This window comes from Schistocerca serialis, chromosome 3, assembly GCF_023864345.2.
Source record: "Schistocerca serialis cubense isolate TAMUIC-IGC-003099 chromosome 3, iqSchSeri2.2, whole genome shotgun sequence".
NCBI lineage: Eukaryota > Metazoa > Arthropoda > Insecta > Orthoptera > Acrididae > Schistocerca > Schistocerca serialis.
In genome coordinates, this window is record NC_064640.1 from 314,378,147 (window position 1) to 314,399,751 (window position 21,605).

General features: G+C 40.9%; 1 protein-coding gene across 1 annotated transcript in view; it reads right to left on the reverse strand.

Moving 5' to 3' along the window:
• LOC126470801 (uncharacterized) overlaps positions 1 to 21,605 on the reverse strand; it is a gene marked incomplete at its 5' end in the record, with an annotated part of 313,759 nt that overhangs the window by 63,930 nt on the left and 228,224 nt on the right. Inside the window, 2 exons of the mRNA XM_050098814.1 lie at positions 467 to 676; positions 17,792 to 18,095. Coding sequence (XP_049954771.1) covers positions 467 to 676; positions 17,792 to 18,095 — 514 coding nt within the window. The remainder of the gene's footprint in view (positions 1 to 466; positions 677 to 17,791; positions 18,096 to 21,605) is intronic.

Consider the following 21,605-nt stretch of genomic DNA (forward strand, 5'->3'; position numbering starts at 1 on the left):
TAAGATGTTTCTACAGTTTTAGCATGACCAACAGATATATTAGAAATAATAAAACTGTTTGGTACAAGGAAACTCATAAATGAGTTAGCCACAGCAAGTCGTTAAATGTAATGGGCAAAAATGAAGTAAAGAGGTTATATTTGAAAAATGCTGTATTGAAAGACTCTGGAATACTATCAGTCATATTCACATGAACATGACTTAATACAAAGTGAGTTTCAATGATTGCCAGTAGACAAATGGGGTATTAAAATTACTTTTTTGTAATAATTCTGAACACAAAGGAATCAAAGTTAACACCAGCAATGTCTGATCAAATTTACAAACATATCTCACAAGAATATATTTATGAAACAGAAGAAAATATATCAAAATAATTGTAAATGGTTCATATTGTCTTTAAATGCTTGTTAGCTACGACTAGAAATCTGAAGTTGCATCTACCAAACAAAATAGAATTTCATACCTTTCCAACACTTCCTTGAAAGACGTATACAAATGTAATCATTGCAGCCATGACAGCTAAACTACACTGTAGTTTCAGGAACACAAGACAGTTTTGATGATACCACCAATGGGGTAGAAGCAGAACTAGTGTCATCATAGTTTGCAGCAAACATACAATACAGCCCACCAAAGGAATCAGGTGTTGGTTGATAGTAGGAGCAGAAGTAAGCTGAAAATAGCGACATAGAAAACTTTTGTTACTGGCATAAAATAGGTCTATTAAATATAAAACACAAGAGAAGATAGTTTCCTTAACATCACAGGAGAACCATAACTAGTACAGTTTTTTTATTGTAATGCTACTAGAAAGTCAAATGAAATATAAGCATTGTTATTTTAATTTCCTGAACATTATGAAAACGAATCTGCTCTTACATTTTCTTTGTTGTCAGTACCATGACCATAAACGAATGCTGCATTTTCTCATTTAGGCTATTATTTACAACAATACTTTCTTTGTTATAGTAAATAACAGTCTAATTGGAAAAATGTTGCATTCCTTTAATTTATTCTTGACAAATTTTAGAACATTCATTATAGTTAGATTCACACTTAACTCGTTGTTCTTGTCATCATTTACTTTGTATATTTGTCTTCTCTGGTTCACAATAAATTAGATGTAACAAACACAGCTATTATCCAGTCCTAAGCACACAAGATGCAGATGCTTTTAAGGAACGTTTTGTGGAAGGAAAAAATCTAATTGTTAACAAAAAACAGATGTTATATATTTTTGTTGTCTCCAGCACCATCTCCACAATTATCATAATAGCAACAGCTACCTTTACCAACCATTATTATATACAATATCTTTATCAGTCACAATTTTCATATTTATAATGTTATATATGAATTGCAGGGAATAATAGAAAGTATATCTTTCATGTGGTCTGTAGCAAAAAATACTACATTAAAACATTCTGAACATTAGTAACAAAAGATACAGTGGCCCCAGAATGAAACAAAAGCAAAAAACCTTTTGTATTTGTGACCCTTAGTGAAGTAAAGTAGAGATATGTGATATTGTAGATTCAACAATTTTTTTGAAGTTTCAGTACACATTAAAATAACTGGGACTTCTCATCAGGCAGGAAATGGAAGTATGTAATTATTCATAAGTGTAAAGAAAAGAAAAACGTTGTTATCACTACAACAGAAGGAGGTGTGAGAGTGTTATTTGTGAATGAAGTATCAAGTCAAAGCATCAATAAAGTTTTGAAAAAATCAGCATACATATTAAATAGAAATGTGGTAAAAAGTGTGACAACTCCAGAACTGTTTCAGGAAATGAATTAAAAGAGACACAAAAAATGGAATAACTGTCATTAGAGTGTAATGCAGAAGCTCCAATACCTGTACAAGTTTAATTGCAGAAACTCCATCAGTCATTGAGAACACAATTATCAGTATTCAGTCCAACAACTGTCAAGCACAGTCCATTTAATATAAAGTATAAGGAGCAGTTTATTTGAAAATGTAGAGGTAAAGTGGGAGGAGGTAAAATGGAAAAAAGAAAGCACAACTGTCAGAAATCAAGAAATAAAACATTTGGAAGGAAACAGCATGCCATTCTCATGTAGCGTATTGGCATGCCCCATCTCCTGGACCATTACCCATAGACTTGAGGAACTACAAGATATCCACTGAATTTTGCCAAGTTAGCTCTTGCTATTGTTGGAATGATGAAGATGCAGATGTAGTCGATAATTAACATGTGATGCACTTATGTGCCACACACCAGTACTCAGTAAATTCATAGCTGAATGGTTTCCTGCTAGTTTTCCTCAGTCATAATAATTTAGGGAGCTACAAGAATCTTTCTATAAACAGGTCTCAGAAAAAACTGTAAGAACATCACCACATCACCTTGCTCACAGTATACGGTGATTAATGCAAACTTTCTACCAGACAGTTAACAGCCTCAGATAACTGAATTAAAAAAAAATTGAGCTGTAATAGGGCCCACAGCCATGATACATTTCTTGAATGATATTAATTTTCTGCAGTAACAGCCAATGGGGCAAACTGATATCATTCAACTCATTAACATCTACATTTAATGATTCTGATATGAAACGGTGTAATTTTTTTCCAAATTTCTATTACCAAATATCGTACAACACTGATCAAAAGTTGCAAAGATGGATACTTTTAGACATTTAAAGCATAATATACAAAATTAGAAGGAGAGTTTCAGTTCAACCAACAAGTGTGTGTGTGTGTGTTTGAGGTTTACGGGCGCTAAACAGCGTGGTCATCAGCGCCCAAACGCATAAAAACAGGAACACATGCAGTGAAGGGACTAAGACGAACAGCGAACAAGGAGAACGGCTAAAAGACACAGACCTGACGCAGGTCCAAATCCTCACATACAGAGGCAAAACAAGAGGAGAAGGAACACACTAAAAAGGAAGGGAAACAAGGAAAAGAGAATTGAAACCGAAGGGAAACAAGGAGGTAATCGTGACTGGCTGTTATAGGGAGCTCCAACGTTAGGCGGGTTATGGAGCCCCTCAGGAAAATAGCGGGTAGGTCGGGGAAGAATGCCAGTGTGCACTCGGTGTGCTTGCCGGGGGGTCTCGTCCGTAATGTGGAGGAGGCCCTTCCGGCAGCTATTGAACGCACTGGGTGTGACCGGCTGCAGATAGTAGCACATGTCGGAACGAATGACGCCTGCCGCTTGGGTTCTGAGGCCATCCTTGGTTCCTTCCGGCGGCTGGCTGATTTGGTGAAGACAACCAGCATCGCACGCGGAGTGCAAGCTGAGCTTAATATCTGCAGCATAGTGCCCAGAGTCCATCGCGGTCCTCTGGTTTGGAGCCGTGTGGAGGGTCTAAACCAGAGGCTCAGACGACTCTGCGACTATAATGGTTGCAAATTCATCGACCTCCGTTATTGGGTGGAGAACTGTAGGGCCCCCCTAGACAGGTCAGGCGTGCACTACACACCGGAAGCAGCTACTAGGGTAGCAGAGTACGTGTGGCGTGCACACGGGGGTTTTTTAGGTTAGAGGGACCCCCCCTTGGGCGAAACGATAAAATACCTGACGGCTTACCAGAGAGGACATTATCATCGTTGATAAAGAATGTCCGTCCTCAGAGACCAAAAACAGGAAAAGTTAACGTAATATTGGTAAACTGCAGGAGTATCCAGGGCAAGGTTCCTGAATTAGTATCTCTTATTGAAGGAAATAGTGCGCATATAGTATTAGGAACGGAAAGTTGGTTAAAACCGGAAGTGAACAGTAACGAAATCCTAGACACAGAATGGAATATATACCGCAAGGATAGGATAAACGCCAATGGTGGAGGAGTATTTATAGCAGTAAAGAATTCAATAATATCCAGTGAAGTTATTAGCGAATGCGAATGTGAAATAATCTGGGTTAAGTTAAGTATCAAAGGTGGGTCAGATATGATAGTCGGATGCTTCTATAGACCACCTGCATCAGCAACCGTAGTAGTTGAGCGCCTCAGAGAGAACCTGCAGAACGTCGTGAAGAAGTTTCGTGATCATACTATTGTAATAGGGGGAGACTTCAATCTACCAGGTATAGAATGGGATAGTCACACAATCAGAACTGGAGCCAGGGACAGAGACTCTTGTGACATTATCCTGACTGCCTTGTCCGAGAATTACTTCGAGCAGATAGTTAGAGAACCAACTCGTGAAGCTAACGTTTTAGACCTCATAGCAACAAATAGACCGGAACTTTTCGACTCCGTGAATGTAGAAGAGGGTATCAGTGATCATAAGTCAGTGGTTGCATCAATGACTACAAGTGTAATAAGAAATGCCAAGAAAGGAAGGAAAATATATTTGCTTAACAAGAGTGATAGGGCACAAATCGCAGAATATCTGAGTGACCACCATCAAACGTTCATTTCTGAGGAAGAGGATGTGGAACAAAAATGGAAAAAATTCAGAAACATAGTCCAGTACGCCTTAGATAAGTTCGTACCGACTAAGGTCCAAAGCGAGGGGAAAGATCCACCGTGGTATAACAATCATGTACGAAAGGTACTACGGAAACAAAGAAAGCTTCATCATAGGTTTAAGAGTAGTCGAATCATAGCTGATAAGGAAAAGCTGAACGAAGCGAAAAAGAGCGTAAAGAGAGCAATGAGAGAAGCATTCAACGAATTCGAACATAAAACATTGGCAAACAATCTAAACAAGAACCCTAAAAAGTTTTGGTCATATGTAAAATCGGTAAGCGGATCTAAATCCCCTATTCAGTCACTCGTTGACCACGATGGCACCGAAACAGAGGACGACCGAAGAAAGGCAGAAATACTGAATTCAGTGTTCCGAAACTGTTTCACTGCGGAAAATCGTAACACGGTCCCTGACTTCAGCCGTCGCACGGACGCCAAAATGGAAAATATTGAAATAAACGATATCGGAATTGAAAAACAACTGCTATCACTTAGTAGCGGAAAAGCATCCGGACCAGACGAGATACCCTTAAGATTCTACAGTGATTATGCTAAAGAACTTGCCCCCTTTCTATCAGCAATTTATCGTAGATCGCTGGAAGAACGTAAAGTACCTAGCGACTGGAAGAAAGCGCAGGTCGTTCCCATTTTCAAGAAGGGTCATAAATCAGATGCGAATAATTATAGGCCTATTTCGCTTACGTCAATCTGTTGTAGAATAATGGAACATGTTTTGTGTTCTCGTATTATGACGTTCTTAGATAATACAAATCTCCTTCATCATAACCAACATGGATTCCGCAAACAGAGATCATGTGAAACTCAGCTCGCCCTATTTGCCCAAGAAATTCACAGTGCCGTAGACACTGGCGAGCAGATTGATGCCGTATTCCTGGACTTCAGGAAGGCATTTGATACGGTTCCGCACTTACGTTTAGTGAAAAAAATACGAGCTTATGGAATATCGGACCAGGTTTGTGATTGGATTCAGGATTTCCTAGAAGAAAGAACACAACATGTCATTCTTAACGGTTCAAAATCTGCAGATGTAGAGGTAATTTCGGGAGTACCGCAGGGAAGCGTGATAGGACCTTTATTGTTTACAATATACATAAATGACTTAGTTGACAACATCGGTAGCTCCGTGAGGCTATTTGCAGATGACACGGTTGTCTACAAGAAAGTAGCAACATCAGAAGACTCGTACGTACTCCAGGAGGACCTGCAGAGGATTAATGCATGGTGCGACAGCTGGCAGCTTTCCCTAAACGTAGATAAATGTAATATAATGCGCATACATAGGGGCAGAAATCCATTCCAGTACGATTATGCCATAGGTGGTAAATCATTGGAAGCGGTAACGACCGTAAAATACTTAGGAGTTACTATCCGGAGCGATCTGAAGTGGAATGATCACATAAAACAAATAGTGGGAAAAGCAGGCGCCAGGTTGAGATTCATAGGAAGAATTCTAAGAAAATGTGACTCATTGACGAAAGAAGTAGCTTACAAAACGCTTGTTCGTCCGATTCTTGAGTATTGCTCATCAGTATGGGACCCTTACCAGGTTGGATTAATAGAAGAGATAGACATGATCCAGCGAAAAGCAGCGCGATTCGTCATGGGGACATTTAGTCAGCGCGAGAGCGTTACGGAGATGCTGAACAAGCTCCAGTGGCGGACACTTCAAGAAAGGCGTTACGCAATACGGAGAGGTTTATTATCGAAATTACGAGAGAGCACATTCCGGGAAGAGATGGGCAACATATTACTACCGCCCACATATATCTCGCGTAATGATCACAACGAAAAGATCCGAGAAATTAGAGCAAATACGGAGACTTACAAGCAGTCGTTCTTTCCACGCACAATTCGTGAATGGAACAGGGAAGGGGGGATCAGATAGTGGTACAATAAGTACCCTCCGCCACACACCGTAAGGTGGCTCGCGGAGTATAGATGTAGATGTAGATGTAGACCTCTTACCTAAAACCTGGGTGAGCCAGTCACCCAGCAGCACGTTAAAACCCTCGCCCTAAAATCCGAGGCAACAAATTGGACAGGACACAAAACCGTAAGACCTTAACTACAGTCGTTGCGTCATCTTGTAAAATAGAGGGCAAATCCGGTGGCAAAGAAACCACCGCCCTCTGATCAGAGAATAAAAGACAGTCAAGTAAAATGTGGCGGACAGTAATCTGGACGCCACAAGCACTGCAGATTGGGGGATCCTCCCGCCGGAGTAAAAAACCATGCGTTAAGGGACTGTGCCCGATCCGGAGGCGAGTGAGGAGAACCTCATCCCGCCTGCATGACTGGTAGGGCGTGCGCCATGGCCGCGTGGTGGCCTTGACCATACGCAGCTTATTTTCACCGACTGCCAGCCACTCCTCTTCCCACTGACGCAGAACTCGATAACGCAGGAGGGAGGAAACAGCATGGAGGGGGACGGCACATGCAACAACGTGAGGGAGGGAACATGCATCTTTGGCAGCCACATCCGCCAGTTCGTTTCCTCTAATACCCACGTGCCCCGGCACCCAGCAGAAGGAAACCTCCTTCCCCTGCCGTTGCAGGTGGAGTAGGGCATCATGGATGTCCTGGACGACCGTATCCGCTGGGTACAAGTGTTGCATGGTCTGAAGGGCACTCAGGGAGTCAGAACAGATGAGGAACTTACGACTGGTAACACATCGCATCTGCTCCAATGCCCGCAAGATCGCAAACAATTCGGCATCAAAGATGGTAAACGCCGCAGGAAGCCGTAACTGGACGACTCGATCAGGGAAAACAACAGCACAACCAACAGAGTCCCCCTGTTTAGAGCCATCCGTAAATACTGGTACATTGTCGGGATGCTGGTTTAAAATATCATAAAATAAGGAGGTAAAAACAAACGCAGGAGTGCAGCTCCTCCGGTACTCCGACAAGTCTAAAAGGACGCTGGGCCTCTGGAGCAACCAGGGAGGCAGGCGAGTAAAACCTTGTCGTTGGGGGGCCACACGCTCCACACCAAGGGACTCAAGCAAATGCTTGGCACGAATCCCAAATGGTCTCGTTGCCCTGGGACGACTAGAAAAGAGAAGTTCCATAGGCGGTCGGGCAACGGTAGGGTACGCAGGGGAGGTAGGACAGACAAGGAATTGAAACACCCGTCGCACCATGAGGAGTTTCCGCCGGATGGCGAGCGGCGGTTCCCCTGCCTCAGCACACAGGCTGGGGATGGGACTGGTACGGAAGGCACCAGTGGCCAGCCTGATACCCTCATGGTGTACTGCGTCAAGAATCTTCAGATACGAAGGCCTTGCTGACCCATACAAGGTGCAACCATAGTCAAGACGCGATCGGACGAAAGCCCTATAAAACTGCAGCAGACGCGCCCGATCTGCTCCCCAGGACCGATGGCTCAGACACTTCAAAATATTCAGTGCCTTCAGGGCCCGCACCTTGAGGTCTTTAAGGTGAGGCAACCACGACAACTTGGAATCAAAAGTGAGGCCCAGGAATCGCACAGTGTCGCTAAAAGGAAGAATGGTGTCCCTCAGACGCAATTCAGGGGAGGTAAAAAGACGTCGAGAACGATTAAAATGAACACACACACATTTGTCTGCAGAAAAGGTAAAACCCGTCTTCGCAGTCCATGCCTCTAATCGCTGTATCGTAAGCTGCAACTGCCGACTAGCAGTGACAAGACTGGAGGAAGAACAGAAAACAGCAAAATCATCCACAAACAAGGAGCATTGGGCAGGACTCCGGATAGTGGACGTAATACTGTTAATGGCGACGGCAAAGAGGGTGACACTTAAAACGCTTCCCTGAGGAACACCATTCTCCTGCACATACAAATCAGATAGCACATTACCAACAACCAACAAGAAATATCCCATTGGTGAAAGCTATGGGAGGAAGTATAAAAATTCAAGTCCTTAGAAATTTCTAATAAATCAAAAACTCATTGTTACTAAACAAATGAGTAAGTTAGTAAAGTTAAAAACATATAGTGAATTAAAACATAAAATTTTAGTGTCTCCATGAGGCAAACTAGCTATAAAATTAATTTAGAAAACGAGCAGTTTGAAATCAGGGTATCAGTCAGAAAGTACCTTGATGTTGAAGGGTGGTGGAAATGACATTAAAGAAGCCACTTTTTGTCAGACTGTAGTGAAGAACTGTGTAATCAGTTGCAGGGGCTGGTGCAGTTGGCAGTGCAGGCATGTGCTGGTGAAACATCTTTGCCACAGGGAGTCACCATTGGTGAGAAAGACTGCTGCAGTGCCAACAAACAACCACATCAGGCCTTAAAGTTCGAGACCTCAGTAGAAAATGTAGTTGTGCCTACAGTTGTCATTATCAGAGTTGAAGGTGGCTGCCACTTACACAGCAATGTAGAAGGTTACACTGCCACCACTGTGACAGTCGTGATAATTTAACATGGAATGCAAAGTAACAGTAATAGCTGAACTGCAGATTTGTGTACTAGGTGGTTCATGGCTTTGTTACTGTCACTTCAAAGTTGGCAGAATACATTTGCTTTCACACTCACGAAAGCTGTCGGTGGACTTTGATTAACATATCTGCCCAGAAGGGAAGAAACCTAATTTAACTGCTTCCTTTCAAATTGTACTGCTTTTCTAACAAATCATCTGACGGTGACCAGAGGAAAAATATGTTTTCCAGAGCCGCTACATTGTGAGAAAGGTCATGAAACGTCCAAAAAACTATGATTGTCTGCCTTTGTCAAGAAACTACTTCTGCTGTAGTAACTGTTCAAATTATTTCAAGTTCTATTTCTCAAAAGACTAATCCTGCTGTGATAATGACTGAAATTCCTTGACAAGTCAAAAAATGTCCTTAATTTTAAGTAATAAACAAACAAACACACACACACACACACACACACACACAAACAAGATGTTTCTTGTTGTATCCTTAGCCTGTCAGGAAAGAGCTCAATTAATAATTCAGTTTTATTCTCTTGAAGAAAGTACTGTTTTGTGTTTTTTGTTTGTTTACCCTTGGTAAACATAGGTTTTGTCCGGTCCTTGTGCCATGGTCATGAATGCTGATGTTTGTGACATATTTGCTGATGTTCTACTTGATGCACATAACAGATTAGTAGATGTACTCACAAGGTGTAGCAAGAAGCACAGTTGCTCAAATAAATCTTTACAGCTGCGATGCAGAAGTTTGTAATTTGCTTTTAAGGTGTCTACAACCTTCCTCTGCAGTGGTACAAATTTGGCGCCCTGTAATATTATCCTCAGCCTCAGCGATGGTTTAAAGAGCAAGGTGTTGTCACATGAGAAAAAAAGACAGACCTAAGAAGTTCAGGTAAGGTGTACTGTGAGTTAATGAGACCGCGCTGGCACATCTCACCACAATTCTTCCCAATACCACCTTGTAAGTTGTAACGTCGCAGCTATTTGCACGGCTGCAGAGTTTTGCAGTAAGTTTTATTCCGTTAGGTCAAGCTGTATTGGAGGTTGGCAATGAAGCCTCCAGCCCCGGCCGTTGTATAGTCGGCTGCTGGCGTCATAATGCCATCTGTCGTGGTGTGCGGACCGTGAGAACTACGCTGTGTGGAGCGTACTAAGGTCACTTATTCATCTCACCTAAGAACTAAATAACTGTAATAAATATGATCTGTTTGTTTTCAAATCTGGTATAGAAACTTTTATAATTTAGAAGGGATAACTTTAATATTTTTGAAAATATGAAAATCTTATTAAAAAAGTACTTAACGGACACTTAGTGAAGTAAATTCAAATATGAATCATGACAGTTTAAGTTTCTTTGTCATTTGAAAATACTAACAGCACTCTCAGTGCGCACAAGTTATTTTTAAAGAATTTTAATTCTAAACTTTTAATAATTTTGCTTTCGTAAGGAAAATAATACCGTTTAATAGTTGATATTTATATTTTGTGTTAGGGTGGGAGTAGATGAGAATGAATGCGAGTGTGTATGTGGGGACATATGTCAAATTTTAATTTTATAATGTATTACACCATCCTTAACTAGCAAGTGTTACGTAACCAGGATGTCCTGAAAATGGTGAATCCCCCTGACTGGTGGATAACGTATGTCTAGGAGCGTTTGCTTTGTAATAAGGCAGTCAGAAAGATAGTAAGAGGATACTTATTTCAAGCATAGTTATTTTTAATTTTTGTTTGGTTTGGTTTTGTGGAACATTTTGTGAAATTTTGCAGTATTAGATGACGTAGATGCATCTGCAAATGCTGATTGGAGTAAAGCGGTTTGCACGCGAAATTGATCATGAAAGGTTAATCTGATTGGATGATCATTTTGATCAACTAATGAGAGAGAAGTCTTTCCCGCGTAATTGAATGAGTTATATGCCCTGTGACCGACGGCATTCGGGCCTTCGTGGTCTCGGTGTCGGACTATAAGGTCATGTTAAATGAGCCCGAAAAAATTATCTGTAAGATGAAGAAATGACGGTTAAATCGCGCTCGGTTTATATCACCGTGCTAGCAGATGCAATTACGAACATTACCGTGAAGTTTTGAGAAGTTTTGGAATGTTGGTTGCAGAATAAACCGCGTTTGAAACTATCGGCCTTTGTGAATATTCTGCGTGGCGTGTTCCGTATGCATGTACAGAACATTTTGACGAGCATCTTCTTTCGAAGAATACGCTGAAAAGGACCGAATGTGAACTCGTTTTGTAACAGTGTGTTGTCTGTGTGAATCTCGTAATATTTCGGGTTGGACTTAGCACATTTCTGGCTGTCTTAGCCGTGATATAAGCTGCACGACCTAGAAGTAGGTGTACTACCGACTTAAACGTGGGCTTGGTGACACAATAAATGAAACGGACCGTAATAAAACATCAGTACCTACAAAGAAATATTTTCAATGAAGGGAGGAAGCACCCACTTTGCCAGTTATTAATAAAGATTTACAGGTTTATCTTGTTACTGGAGTTACGCGGACTTTGTAATCGTAAGTATGGACGGTGGTTTTCTTCAACGCTGCTTTTCTCATCTTCTACATAGTACCTTCGAATGCAGAGCAACGGAAACCCCGCCCCGCCGCAATTGGTGCTGATCGGCCGGAAAATCAAATAAATTGTACAATATAGAGTTCGGGAGAGTAGGAACTGTATATGAAAAAGCAGCAGTGTTTAATTGAACTCGTTAAGTGATCACACGGTGTGAAAAAAGGAACGGTAATGTAGGACTAAAAACACGGTGTGCAATTGAACGTGCGTTGAAAATATGACAACGAGTGGGGCGACGCGGCAGATTTCGGCAGCGACACCAGAGCTACGAGAGATGACGTCGCGCTAAAGCAGCCAGGCAGACGGGGCAGTTGGCAGCCGTGGACGGAGTGCTGGCCCGTAAACTGGATCGGTGGAAGCAGGGCCTGGAGAACGGGCCCCCTGTATCGCCTAGCCGTGCAGATCGCAAGGAAGAAAAGATAAGTAGTGTTCTACTTAAAATTTTATGTGTGTGAGCCGAAAAACTGTCTGAAATGGCTGAAAACAATCAGGAAACTGTAGACGAGAAACTGGAGGTAGATTTGGAGAAAGTTAAAGCTGAAAATGATTCCATGAGTAGTAGTTTCAGTTTTGAAGTATCACAAGCAAATACGAGTAGCAGCTTGACAGATTCAATGTATACTAATTATGAGACGGATAGTGAACTCAATGTATCGGAACCTAGCACCCCGATAATGCCTGTAGCTATTCCAAAAACAAAACAGGAAACAATGTCAGTTACTAATGTTCCAAAGGGTAGTGTTTCCGAAATTTTAACAAATATTTTGACACATGTAAAGGAAATGGGCTTAGAACTTAATGGTAGATTAACTGGAATAGATTCCAAAATGACCAAAATGGAGTCAGACATAAAAACATCACTAAGCTCTGAAATAAATGAATTACACAGTGAAGTTGTTGAAATGGATTCCAAAATGAGTAAATTAAGTTCAGAAATAAATGAATTGCATTCAGAATTTGATCAGGTATTTAGTAACTTGTCAGTCGAACTGGAATCTAAAATGGAGGATAAAATGTCTGAGTTGAAGGAGTCTTTAAAAATGATATGACTTTGTTCAGTAATAATGTTAAAAGTGACATTAATCAGGTCAGGCGAGAATGCAATGCTGCCATTGTAACGGTGAAAAGTTGCAATGAAATGAACACCCTTAGCTGCTTACAGGCGTTGACATACGTCAACGGGGACAGATGAAAATGTGTGCCACGACCGGGACTCGAACCCGGGATCTCCTGCTTACATGGCAGACGCTCTATCCATCTTTTTTTTTTATCTCATTTTGTTCGGGTTCGTTCGTTGCATCTGCTCTGGGCGGACGTCGTAAGACATCCGATTAAGTTCGTTGTTGATCGATTAACTCAATTTTTATATTACAGAGGGCAGCTAACCCTCTGACCGAGCACGCTGAGCTACCGTGCCGGCTCCATCTGAGCCACCGAGGACACAGAAGATAGCGCGACTGCAGGGATTTATCTCCGGCACACCTCCCGCGAAACCCACATTCTCAACTTATTGTCCCGGACTACGAATGTAGTCCGGGACATTATACTCATTACTCGCGGCGCGTTGCCGATTCCCGTATGAGTTCGGGCACTGTTTGTGCATTCGCACAGAAGAAGAAGGTGGTCAAGTGGCCGGCGAGCCTTAACTATATACATATATACACTAAGCTGGAATCTGTTCTTTCGGACATGTCCGAAAGAACAGATACCATCTTTGTATATATACGGTGAAAAGTGAATTACACTCGCGAATTGAGCAAGTTGCTGAGGATAGTGAACAAATAAAAGAGGATGTAAATCTAGAATTATGTAAAGTAAATGAACAGGTTCACAAAGTAGAGAGACACTGTGAGGATAGTCATGTAGTATTGGAAACACAAATTAAAGAAGGGAAAGATGTGTGTGCAAGATTTGGAGTGGAAGTGTCTAATGAGATCACTAACATTGAGACTAATATCCAGCAATTTAGTACTAGCGTGAACAGATGGAGGTCTTAAATAAATTTTGGTCAGGGGAAAAGTATGATCCAAAGAAAGAGGGTATTAAAAGATTTATACAGAAATGGGTAACTACATTGTCATATTTAACTGCCAAGGTTGAAACAGAGCAAATTATTATGGGGATCGAAAACAAGTTACCGCGCTATTGGAGAAATAAGATTATTTCGGCACCTAGGGATGACACTGACCGGTTTGTCCATTATCTTGAGCTAGTGGAAGGAAGAGGAGAAGAACCGACGAGAGTACAGGCCTCCTGTTAGGTCTAATGACCATAGAGTGGAAATCATTGTAAACAGAATAGGCATAAAAAGAGGTAATGGTTAGTGGGGTGGATACAAAGGGAGAGGAGATACTGCTGGAAGCAGGTACATTAACCCGGAATGGCGTGCCAGCTACTATCAGCTGACAGACGATAACGTGATGGGTAGACGCAGCCCGACAGGTGACCGAAATGACAGAGGCAGTGATGTCACACAGGAGGAAAACTGTTAGCAATCTGTAATGACGCTAGCGTTTGCAGACTGAAAGCACGAAATTTAAACCCACTAGCGACGCCCTTTATTAAGAAGGTACCGATTGGACAGCATGGGGGTAGCATAAACGAAAATAAAAGGGCAGAGGAGAATGACACTGCAAAACAGTTTGATTATTCAGCTTAAGGGAGAGCTTAAATGAGGGGTGCAAGAACCATATTAAGGAGTGAAGACTCAAGTCAGGAGGTGGGGGTAAAGCAGCACTGCGCAGCCGACGTGAGACTATCTGTAAACTGTGGAAGTAATGCTAGGGGGATACAAGAGGAGGTTGTGAATAGACTGAATAGGGTAATTTCGCAGAGTGAGGATGAAGGGACGGAAGAAGAAGAAGAAGAAGTAAATCAGTTAAATAATTCTGACAACACCTTGTATAGGGTTGCAGATACAGAGAATAGTTTGGAGGGGGAGAAGTTAGAACGATGTTTCGATTTGTCTATAGTGGAACGGATAGTGAAAGCCGCCACTAATAATGAGTGAAAGGGGGATCAGTTGAGGTAAATGTGCTATCTACAGAAGGGGTAGGTTTTGACAGGCGTGAAGTGGAGCAGGATTTACTAGATGAACCCAAATCTGTAGTCAGAAAAGAATATATTGAACAACCTATAATTGAGGTGACAGTGTTTAAAGAATAGGTTCCTTGTTTCGTAGATACTGGTTCGGAAGTGTGTGTAGTGTCTCTGAATTTTGTGAATGTTCTCCCTAAAAGTAAGCAAATAGTGATAATGCCTGTGAGTAGGTTAAAAATTGTGGTGGCCACGGGTAAAAGCAAGAAAGTAGTGAAGCAAGAAATATTGTTACCAATCACTGTAGGTTGGATACAGATAGAATTGAATTTTTTGATTAATAAAGGACTTAGTGTTGAGATGCTGGTAGCTGCCGACTTTTTACAAAAATACAAAGGTAGATTAGATTTTGGAAATACGGAGGTGGTAATTATACAGTAGAACTGGGTGAAACCATAACTGTTCCTTTCGTTGGAGAAACATTTTCTGTTGCGCCAGATTTGCCAATACGTCTTTGCAGGATAGCTAAATTAATTGAAGGCTATTATGAGTACGCCGACGAGAGAGAAGTAGATCTATCAGAGGCAAGGTGGTGGCGTAATGCTTGTGATTTGAATGACAACATAATGGAGCAGCCATTAAATAGCACTAACTAAAAGCCTCAGGGGACACGCATTCTTTGCATTGTCAGGTGGTTAACGAGCACCAGGCAACCTGAGTTGTTAGCGATACTATTTCCTTTCTTTCCGTGTTGTCAACCTTCCTCTTCATCATTCAGAACTATCGCTATCATCTTTCCTTCTTCTCTGGCGAGGCTGGGGGGAGTGCAGGAGGAGAGAGTTGTCGGTTTTATGTTTGATTTTTGTAACTGTCGAGAAAATAGCATAGTATAGAAGAACAAATAATGAAAGATACTGAAGAGACAAGTTTAATTAAATCTAGGAAATACTGAGTTACCTTGTGGGGAATATGAATAATCTAATATGAATCCGCCGAGTCTCGTTTTATGCACTCTTAACAACCTTTTACTTCATCAATCAGAATTTTTTTATTGTTTTTCCTCCTTCCTTATAATGCTATAGTTAGTAAATTTAATAAGAGAAATAAAATAACTAATCAGATGAGGGAGATTTGCCTATTAATGACAGAAAACAACAGTTGAAAGCGATGTGGAGAAGTATGCTCACATGTGACTGTACCGTAATGTGAAGGATTGTCGGAAGTTTGTGAAAAAATTAATGTGTTCAGAGGAAAAAGTGGATTACCTGCCGAAAGAGTAAGGATACGATGAGTAGCACCACAGAAGTGGCATGAGTAATTTTTGAATATTTTCTACTAAGACTTTGGGTATGCTTTGCCAACAAATATGTATTTCTTATGTGTGTTAAATGTGAAGACTGTACTGAGGCCGGTCGGTGTGGCCGTGCGGTTCTAGGCGCTTCAGTCTGGAACCACGCTACCGCTACGGTCGCAGGTTCGAATCCTGCCTCGGGCATGGATGTGTGTGATGTCCTTAGGTTAGTTAGGTTTAAGTAGTTCTAAGTTCTAGGGGACTGATGACCTCAGATGTTAAGTCCCATAGTGCTCAGAGCCATTTGAACCATTTTAACTGTACTGAGTCACTGAAGCTGGCTAGGATATTTTTCAAAGACGTTTCCTGAAAACTTTGTATGGAATAGGTATTCTTTGTACATAGTAGTATGTAAGACATGAGTAACTGTAGTGATGTTCTAAAATTGTTTTCTCTTTTCTGTATGATGTATATAAGAAGTATGGAGGAACTGCAGGAAGTGGACTGAATTATTTTCAGCGATCAATAATTTTGTATCTATTGGTGTAATGTGTAATGACAATTTTCAACGTCGCTGAGGGGGGCAGACGTAGTTTTTCAGTACATTTTCTGATGTTGCAATTATTCTTTGTGTAAAATAGAGTACGTGTAAAGCTAAACAGTTTTCTGAAAGAAGGTTAAAATTATTTTTTGGAGCAGTAGATTTTGTAACAGCAACTTGCTTAATAATTAAAAACAGATTTTGAAAATAAGATTTCAGTAGTAGTGCCAATCTTGGGTGCACTATTAAAGATTTTTAATAGCAGTCAATTCATTTTTCACTGATTTAATTAACATTAAATGTAAAGAGATGTTGAGTTGAAAATGGATAGGAATTGGCCTGAGAAAGAAAAAAAGCTTTGAATAAATAAGAAATAATTTCTGGATGACAGTAAAGTTTAAATAATTGACCCAATCTGAGGAAAAACTTAATATGTGGGTCAACATTTGTAAAACTCTAATTACTCTCTCTCAAATCCCACCCTATGAGGAGAGAGGGAGGGTTTTAGCTTTAGCGAATCAAAATCTACAAAGTAAATAAGTATTTTTTATTTATCCGTAACTATTTTCCAGGCAGAAATGAGAACATGGATTTTCTTGAATTACAGCGCCAACTACCAAGAATCAAAACAAATGTTTAAGACAAAATGTAAGCGGTTTTTTATGTGGAATCTGATTCTGCAATAAAAATGGGGGTTCCCATTTGAAATTTTATAGTTGCCTCCCGCCCCACCCCCAGGGGGCTGGGGTGGCGGGCTAATTTTAGCACTAGCAGATGGCCCCCTCGCAAATAATCAGCTTATTTTTCGAGTTATTCGGGTTTGTCAACTTAAAATTTACACCCTGTACATTTATCAACAATTTGGTTATCTCTAAGAGGGCAAAGTGAAAAGCTATCGGTATGACACATAGATTGAGTCGATATCAATAAATATCAATAAATCTGTAACGTAAGGCAAGTGTCATCATTATTTGCGGAATAATTTTCTTTATATAGCTTTGTAAAACAGCCTTGTGTTTTACTGAAATTGATAATATGGAATACCATGTCACAGTAAAAGGATTTGTTTTCTATGATTCATTGGCAATAGAAACTTATCCACAATTAAAGATGGTTTATAAGGAACCGCTTCTGCATTTTCAACAGTTCATAAACGTGCGGCTGAGTTCGATCGCGACGATACTTCTCTTTGGAAAGGCTACGTCAGCTGTAGACTGATAACTCGCAGTGTTCGAGAAGTGCACGTCAGAGATGGAAGCTACTCACAGAAAAGACGTTGAGTAAATTTCATCAACCTAAAGGCATTCTCAGTCGAAAAACAAGTAGATTTTAGGGTTAAAACAATCATTCAGTGTCAGAACGACAGTTTTTCACCTTGGCTTCGTAATCTACAATGTCTGGAAGATTTGCATGCATTATGTATGTTTACAATAATTAAATAATGAAAAATTCTACCACTGCATTATGAGACGTCATTAGGATGGCAAAACTTCCAGGTTGATAGCAACGACAGCTGGAAATGTTGTTGGCTCCAGTGTGTGTCTTACAGCCTTCTATATTCCAAGAATGCTCAACCTGAGCAACGCTTGTCACTGCGCAAGTACTCTTCCATCTTAAAGGGTTGTATTCTTTTATCACTTGTTCCATTTCAAGATCCACTTGGAAGGTACCAGGAGCCGGATGGAGCAGTGATCTGCCATGTCCTAGTTGGACTGTTACAACTTGTGAATTGATTTCGTACTCCATTTCAGTCCCATCCCTGTTTACAGAAAGAAACATACATATGTATTAGTGTTATTATACAGTTTCGTTAAGTTAATGTTATATATATATATATATATATATATATATATATATATATATATATATATATATATATATATATATGACAAGTAGATAGTCTCTGAAAGAAAAAATAAAAGTAACATGGAAATCAAGAACTGGTCTATCAACATGTATATGAGGAGCGCCATTGCCTTGTTATATGGGGAACGCCGATGTCACAGTATACAAAGAGTGTTACAAAAGTGATGTGAGTGGCAACAATGTGCATGAACCGTCACCGCTGTTGAAGTGCACTGTTCCACCGTTCACCTCGTCCTTCTTAGATTTTCTTGATGAGGAACCATACTGTACTGGGCTGTGAACTTATAAGTGGCTGCATAAAAGCTTTTTTTGTATGTTTGCTAAGGCATTTAGTAAGGAGACCGGTGTACATAATTTGGACTCTCGTGGGTATCTGTCATCAATTGAAAAATTGATTTCTGATACTCTTCACTTTCGTCTGTCGTTTTATGTGTGTTTGCGGTGTAGAGATGCTGAATTGTCGCTTTGTCGTATGGTGGAAGGGTCTAGCAGATGTAAGGTTGACGTGTCCTAATTTAATTAGAATTCTTGTGATTTTTTATGTTTTTACGGCCTAATGAGTATTTCATGAAGTTTCAGGTTTTCAGCCGTATGAAGTCGACATCTTTCCATGATATTTCAGCTAAATATTTAGACTAAAACACTCACCTTAAGATCGCTGAAAGGTTGTTAATCTAAAAATCGTGGCAAGATGTTCGTAGGATAACAGGGTTAGTTCCAGCAGAGATAACGACCTTATCCCAAGGCCACTCGTGATCTGATGATACACCTGAGTCAAGTGAGCTGGGTATATTCAAGGCCAGATTGGGCAACCACTGTCCTGCCCATTCACCTGAGAGTGTAGAGGGGTTGCAACAAATACTGTTATGTGTTTGAATCAGGGAGGAAAATTGTAATGACAGGTGAACTGTCTTCATTCATAGCTAAGATCATTTTATTTTGAGTGCACTTACATTTAGCATCAGATGTTCTCTTGCCAGCAGGACAGTTAGGTCTTCCCACTGAGAGCACAGATGTATTCTCAGATTTTACTGTTATTGGGGCAAAGACTTTTAGTTCTTGGAAAACTCTGCTAGGTAAATTTTAGGGAACATGTGTGTAAGGAAGATTGTGCAATGATTATACCTCACACTATAATACACCCCACATTTATTAATCCATCTTGGCAAGAGTCTCACGATGATGATCAGTTACCATTAACTGATGTATTTTCCATAACAAAATACGAAAATCTGAATCATTTCGCAAAAAGTGTTATGCAAATGACAAAAAATTATAGTTTAGATGGATCATGATGGGTAAGCTTAGGCCTCCTAACGATAGAATATTGATATTAGCACAGTGTGGTGGAACTGTAACACATTTCTACTCTTTGTAGCATTAGAGCACCCAACACACATCGAAATCATCAAGACCCAACCAATTCCATAATGCGCTTTTACCACCCATGTCAATATTTGTTCTACTTTCAGGAGTCACAACCTGAAGTGATGCCATGATCATGTGATCAACTTATAATGCATACACTACTGGCCATTAAAATTGCTACACCACGAAGATGACGTGCTACAGACCCGAAATTTAACCGACAGGAAGAAGATGCTGTAATAGGCAAATGATTAGCTTTTCAGAGCATTCAGACAAGGTTAGCGCCGGTGGCGACACCTACAACGTGCTGACATGAGGAAAGTTTCCAACCGATTTCTCATACACAAACAGCAGTCGACCGGCGTTACCTGGTGAAACGTTGTTGTGATGCCTCGTGTAAGGAGGAGAAATGCGTACCATCACGTTTCCGACTTTGATAAAGGTCGGATTGTAGCCTATCGCGATTGCGGTTTATCGTATCGCGACAATGCTGCTCGCGTTGGTCGAGATCCAATGACTGTTAGCAGAATATGGAATCGGTGCGTTCAAGAGGGTAATACGGAACGCCGTGCTGGATCCCAACTACCTCTATCACTAGCAGTCGAGATGACAGGAATCTTGTCCGCATGGCTGTAACGGATCGTGCAGCTACGTATCGATCCCTGAGTCAGCAGATGGGGACGTTTGCAAGACAACAACCATCTGCACGAACAGTTCGACGACGCTTGCAGCAGCATGGACTATCAGCCCGGAGACCATGGCTGCGGTTACCCTTGACGCTGCATCCCAGACAGGAGCGCCTGCGATGGTGTACTCAACGACGAACCTGGGAACACGAATGGCAAAACGTCATTTTTTCGGATGAATCCAGGTTCTGTTTACAGCATCATGATGGTCGCATCCATGTTTGGCGACACCGCGGTGAACGCACATTGGAAGCGTTTATTCGTCATCGCCATACTGGTGTATCACCCGGCGTGATGGTATGGGGTGCCATGGGTTACACATCTCGGCCACCTCTTGTTCGCATTGACGGCACTTTGAAGAGTGGGCGTTACATTTCAGATGTGTTACGACCCGTGGCTCTACCCTTCATTCGATCCCTGCGAAACCCTACATTTCAGCAGGATAATACACGACCGCATGTTGCACGTCCTGTACGGGCCTTTTTGGATACAGAAAATGTTCAACTGCCGCCCTGGCCAGCACATTCTCCAGATCTCTCACCAATTGAAAACGTCTGGTCAATGGTGGCCGAACAATTGGCTCGTCACAATACGCCAGTCACTACTATTGATGACCTGTGGTATCGTGTTGAAGCTGCATGGGCAGCTGTACCTGTACACGCCATCCAAGCTCTGTTTGACTCAATGTCCAGGCGTATCAAGCCCGTTGTTACAGCCAGAGGTGGTTGTTCTGGGTACTGATTTCTCAGGATCTATGCACCCATATTTTGAGAAAATGTAATCACATGTCAGTTCTAGTATAATATATTTGTCCAATGAATACCCATTTATCATCTGCATTCCTTCTTGGTGTAGCAATTTTAATAGCCAGTAGTGTACATTGCTGTCTGTAAGACTCAAAATATAGTTGCATGCATCAACTTGTAACCTGTCTTTATATCATCATATTCCACTGAAAATGTTAGTATTCTCAGTGAGTACCGAGATGGAAACACTCTGACACACATATACAATATTATTTTGATATTCGGAGATTTATAGCTGTTATCCCAATTCTCAGATTTATTGTCAAGGATACAATAGCATTACCTAGATTTTTTCCATATTATTAACGTTGTTTTTGACATAAAAAGGTTTCTCTGGTGTAACGTGAGTATTCTTCATACCCGTCCTTAAACTGCTTGAACTTTATATTATATGTGGACGTTTCTACTGTATGCTGAGAATCATGAAATTCTTCACATTCCCTCTTTAGAATGTTTAGACTTTTAATTGGTAAATTGTTATATGTTGCACATCCTTGACTTTCTTTTCTTCTAGGCTATGGATCATCAGTCTTAATATTTGTG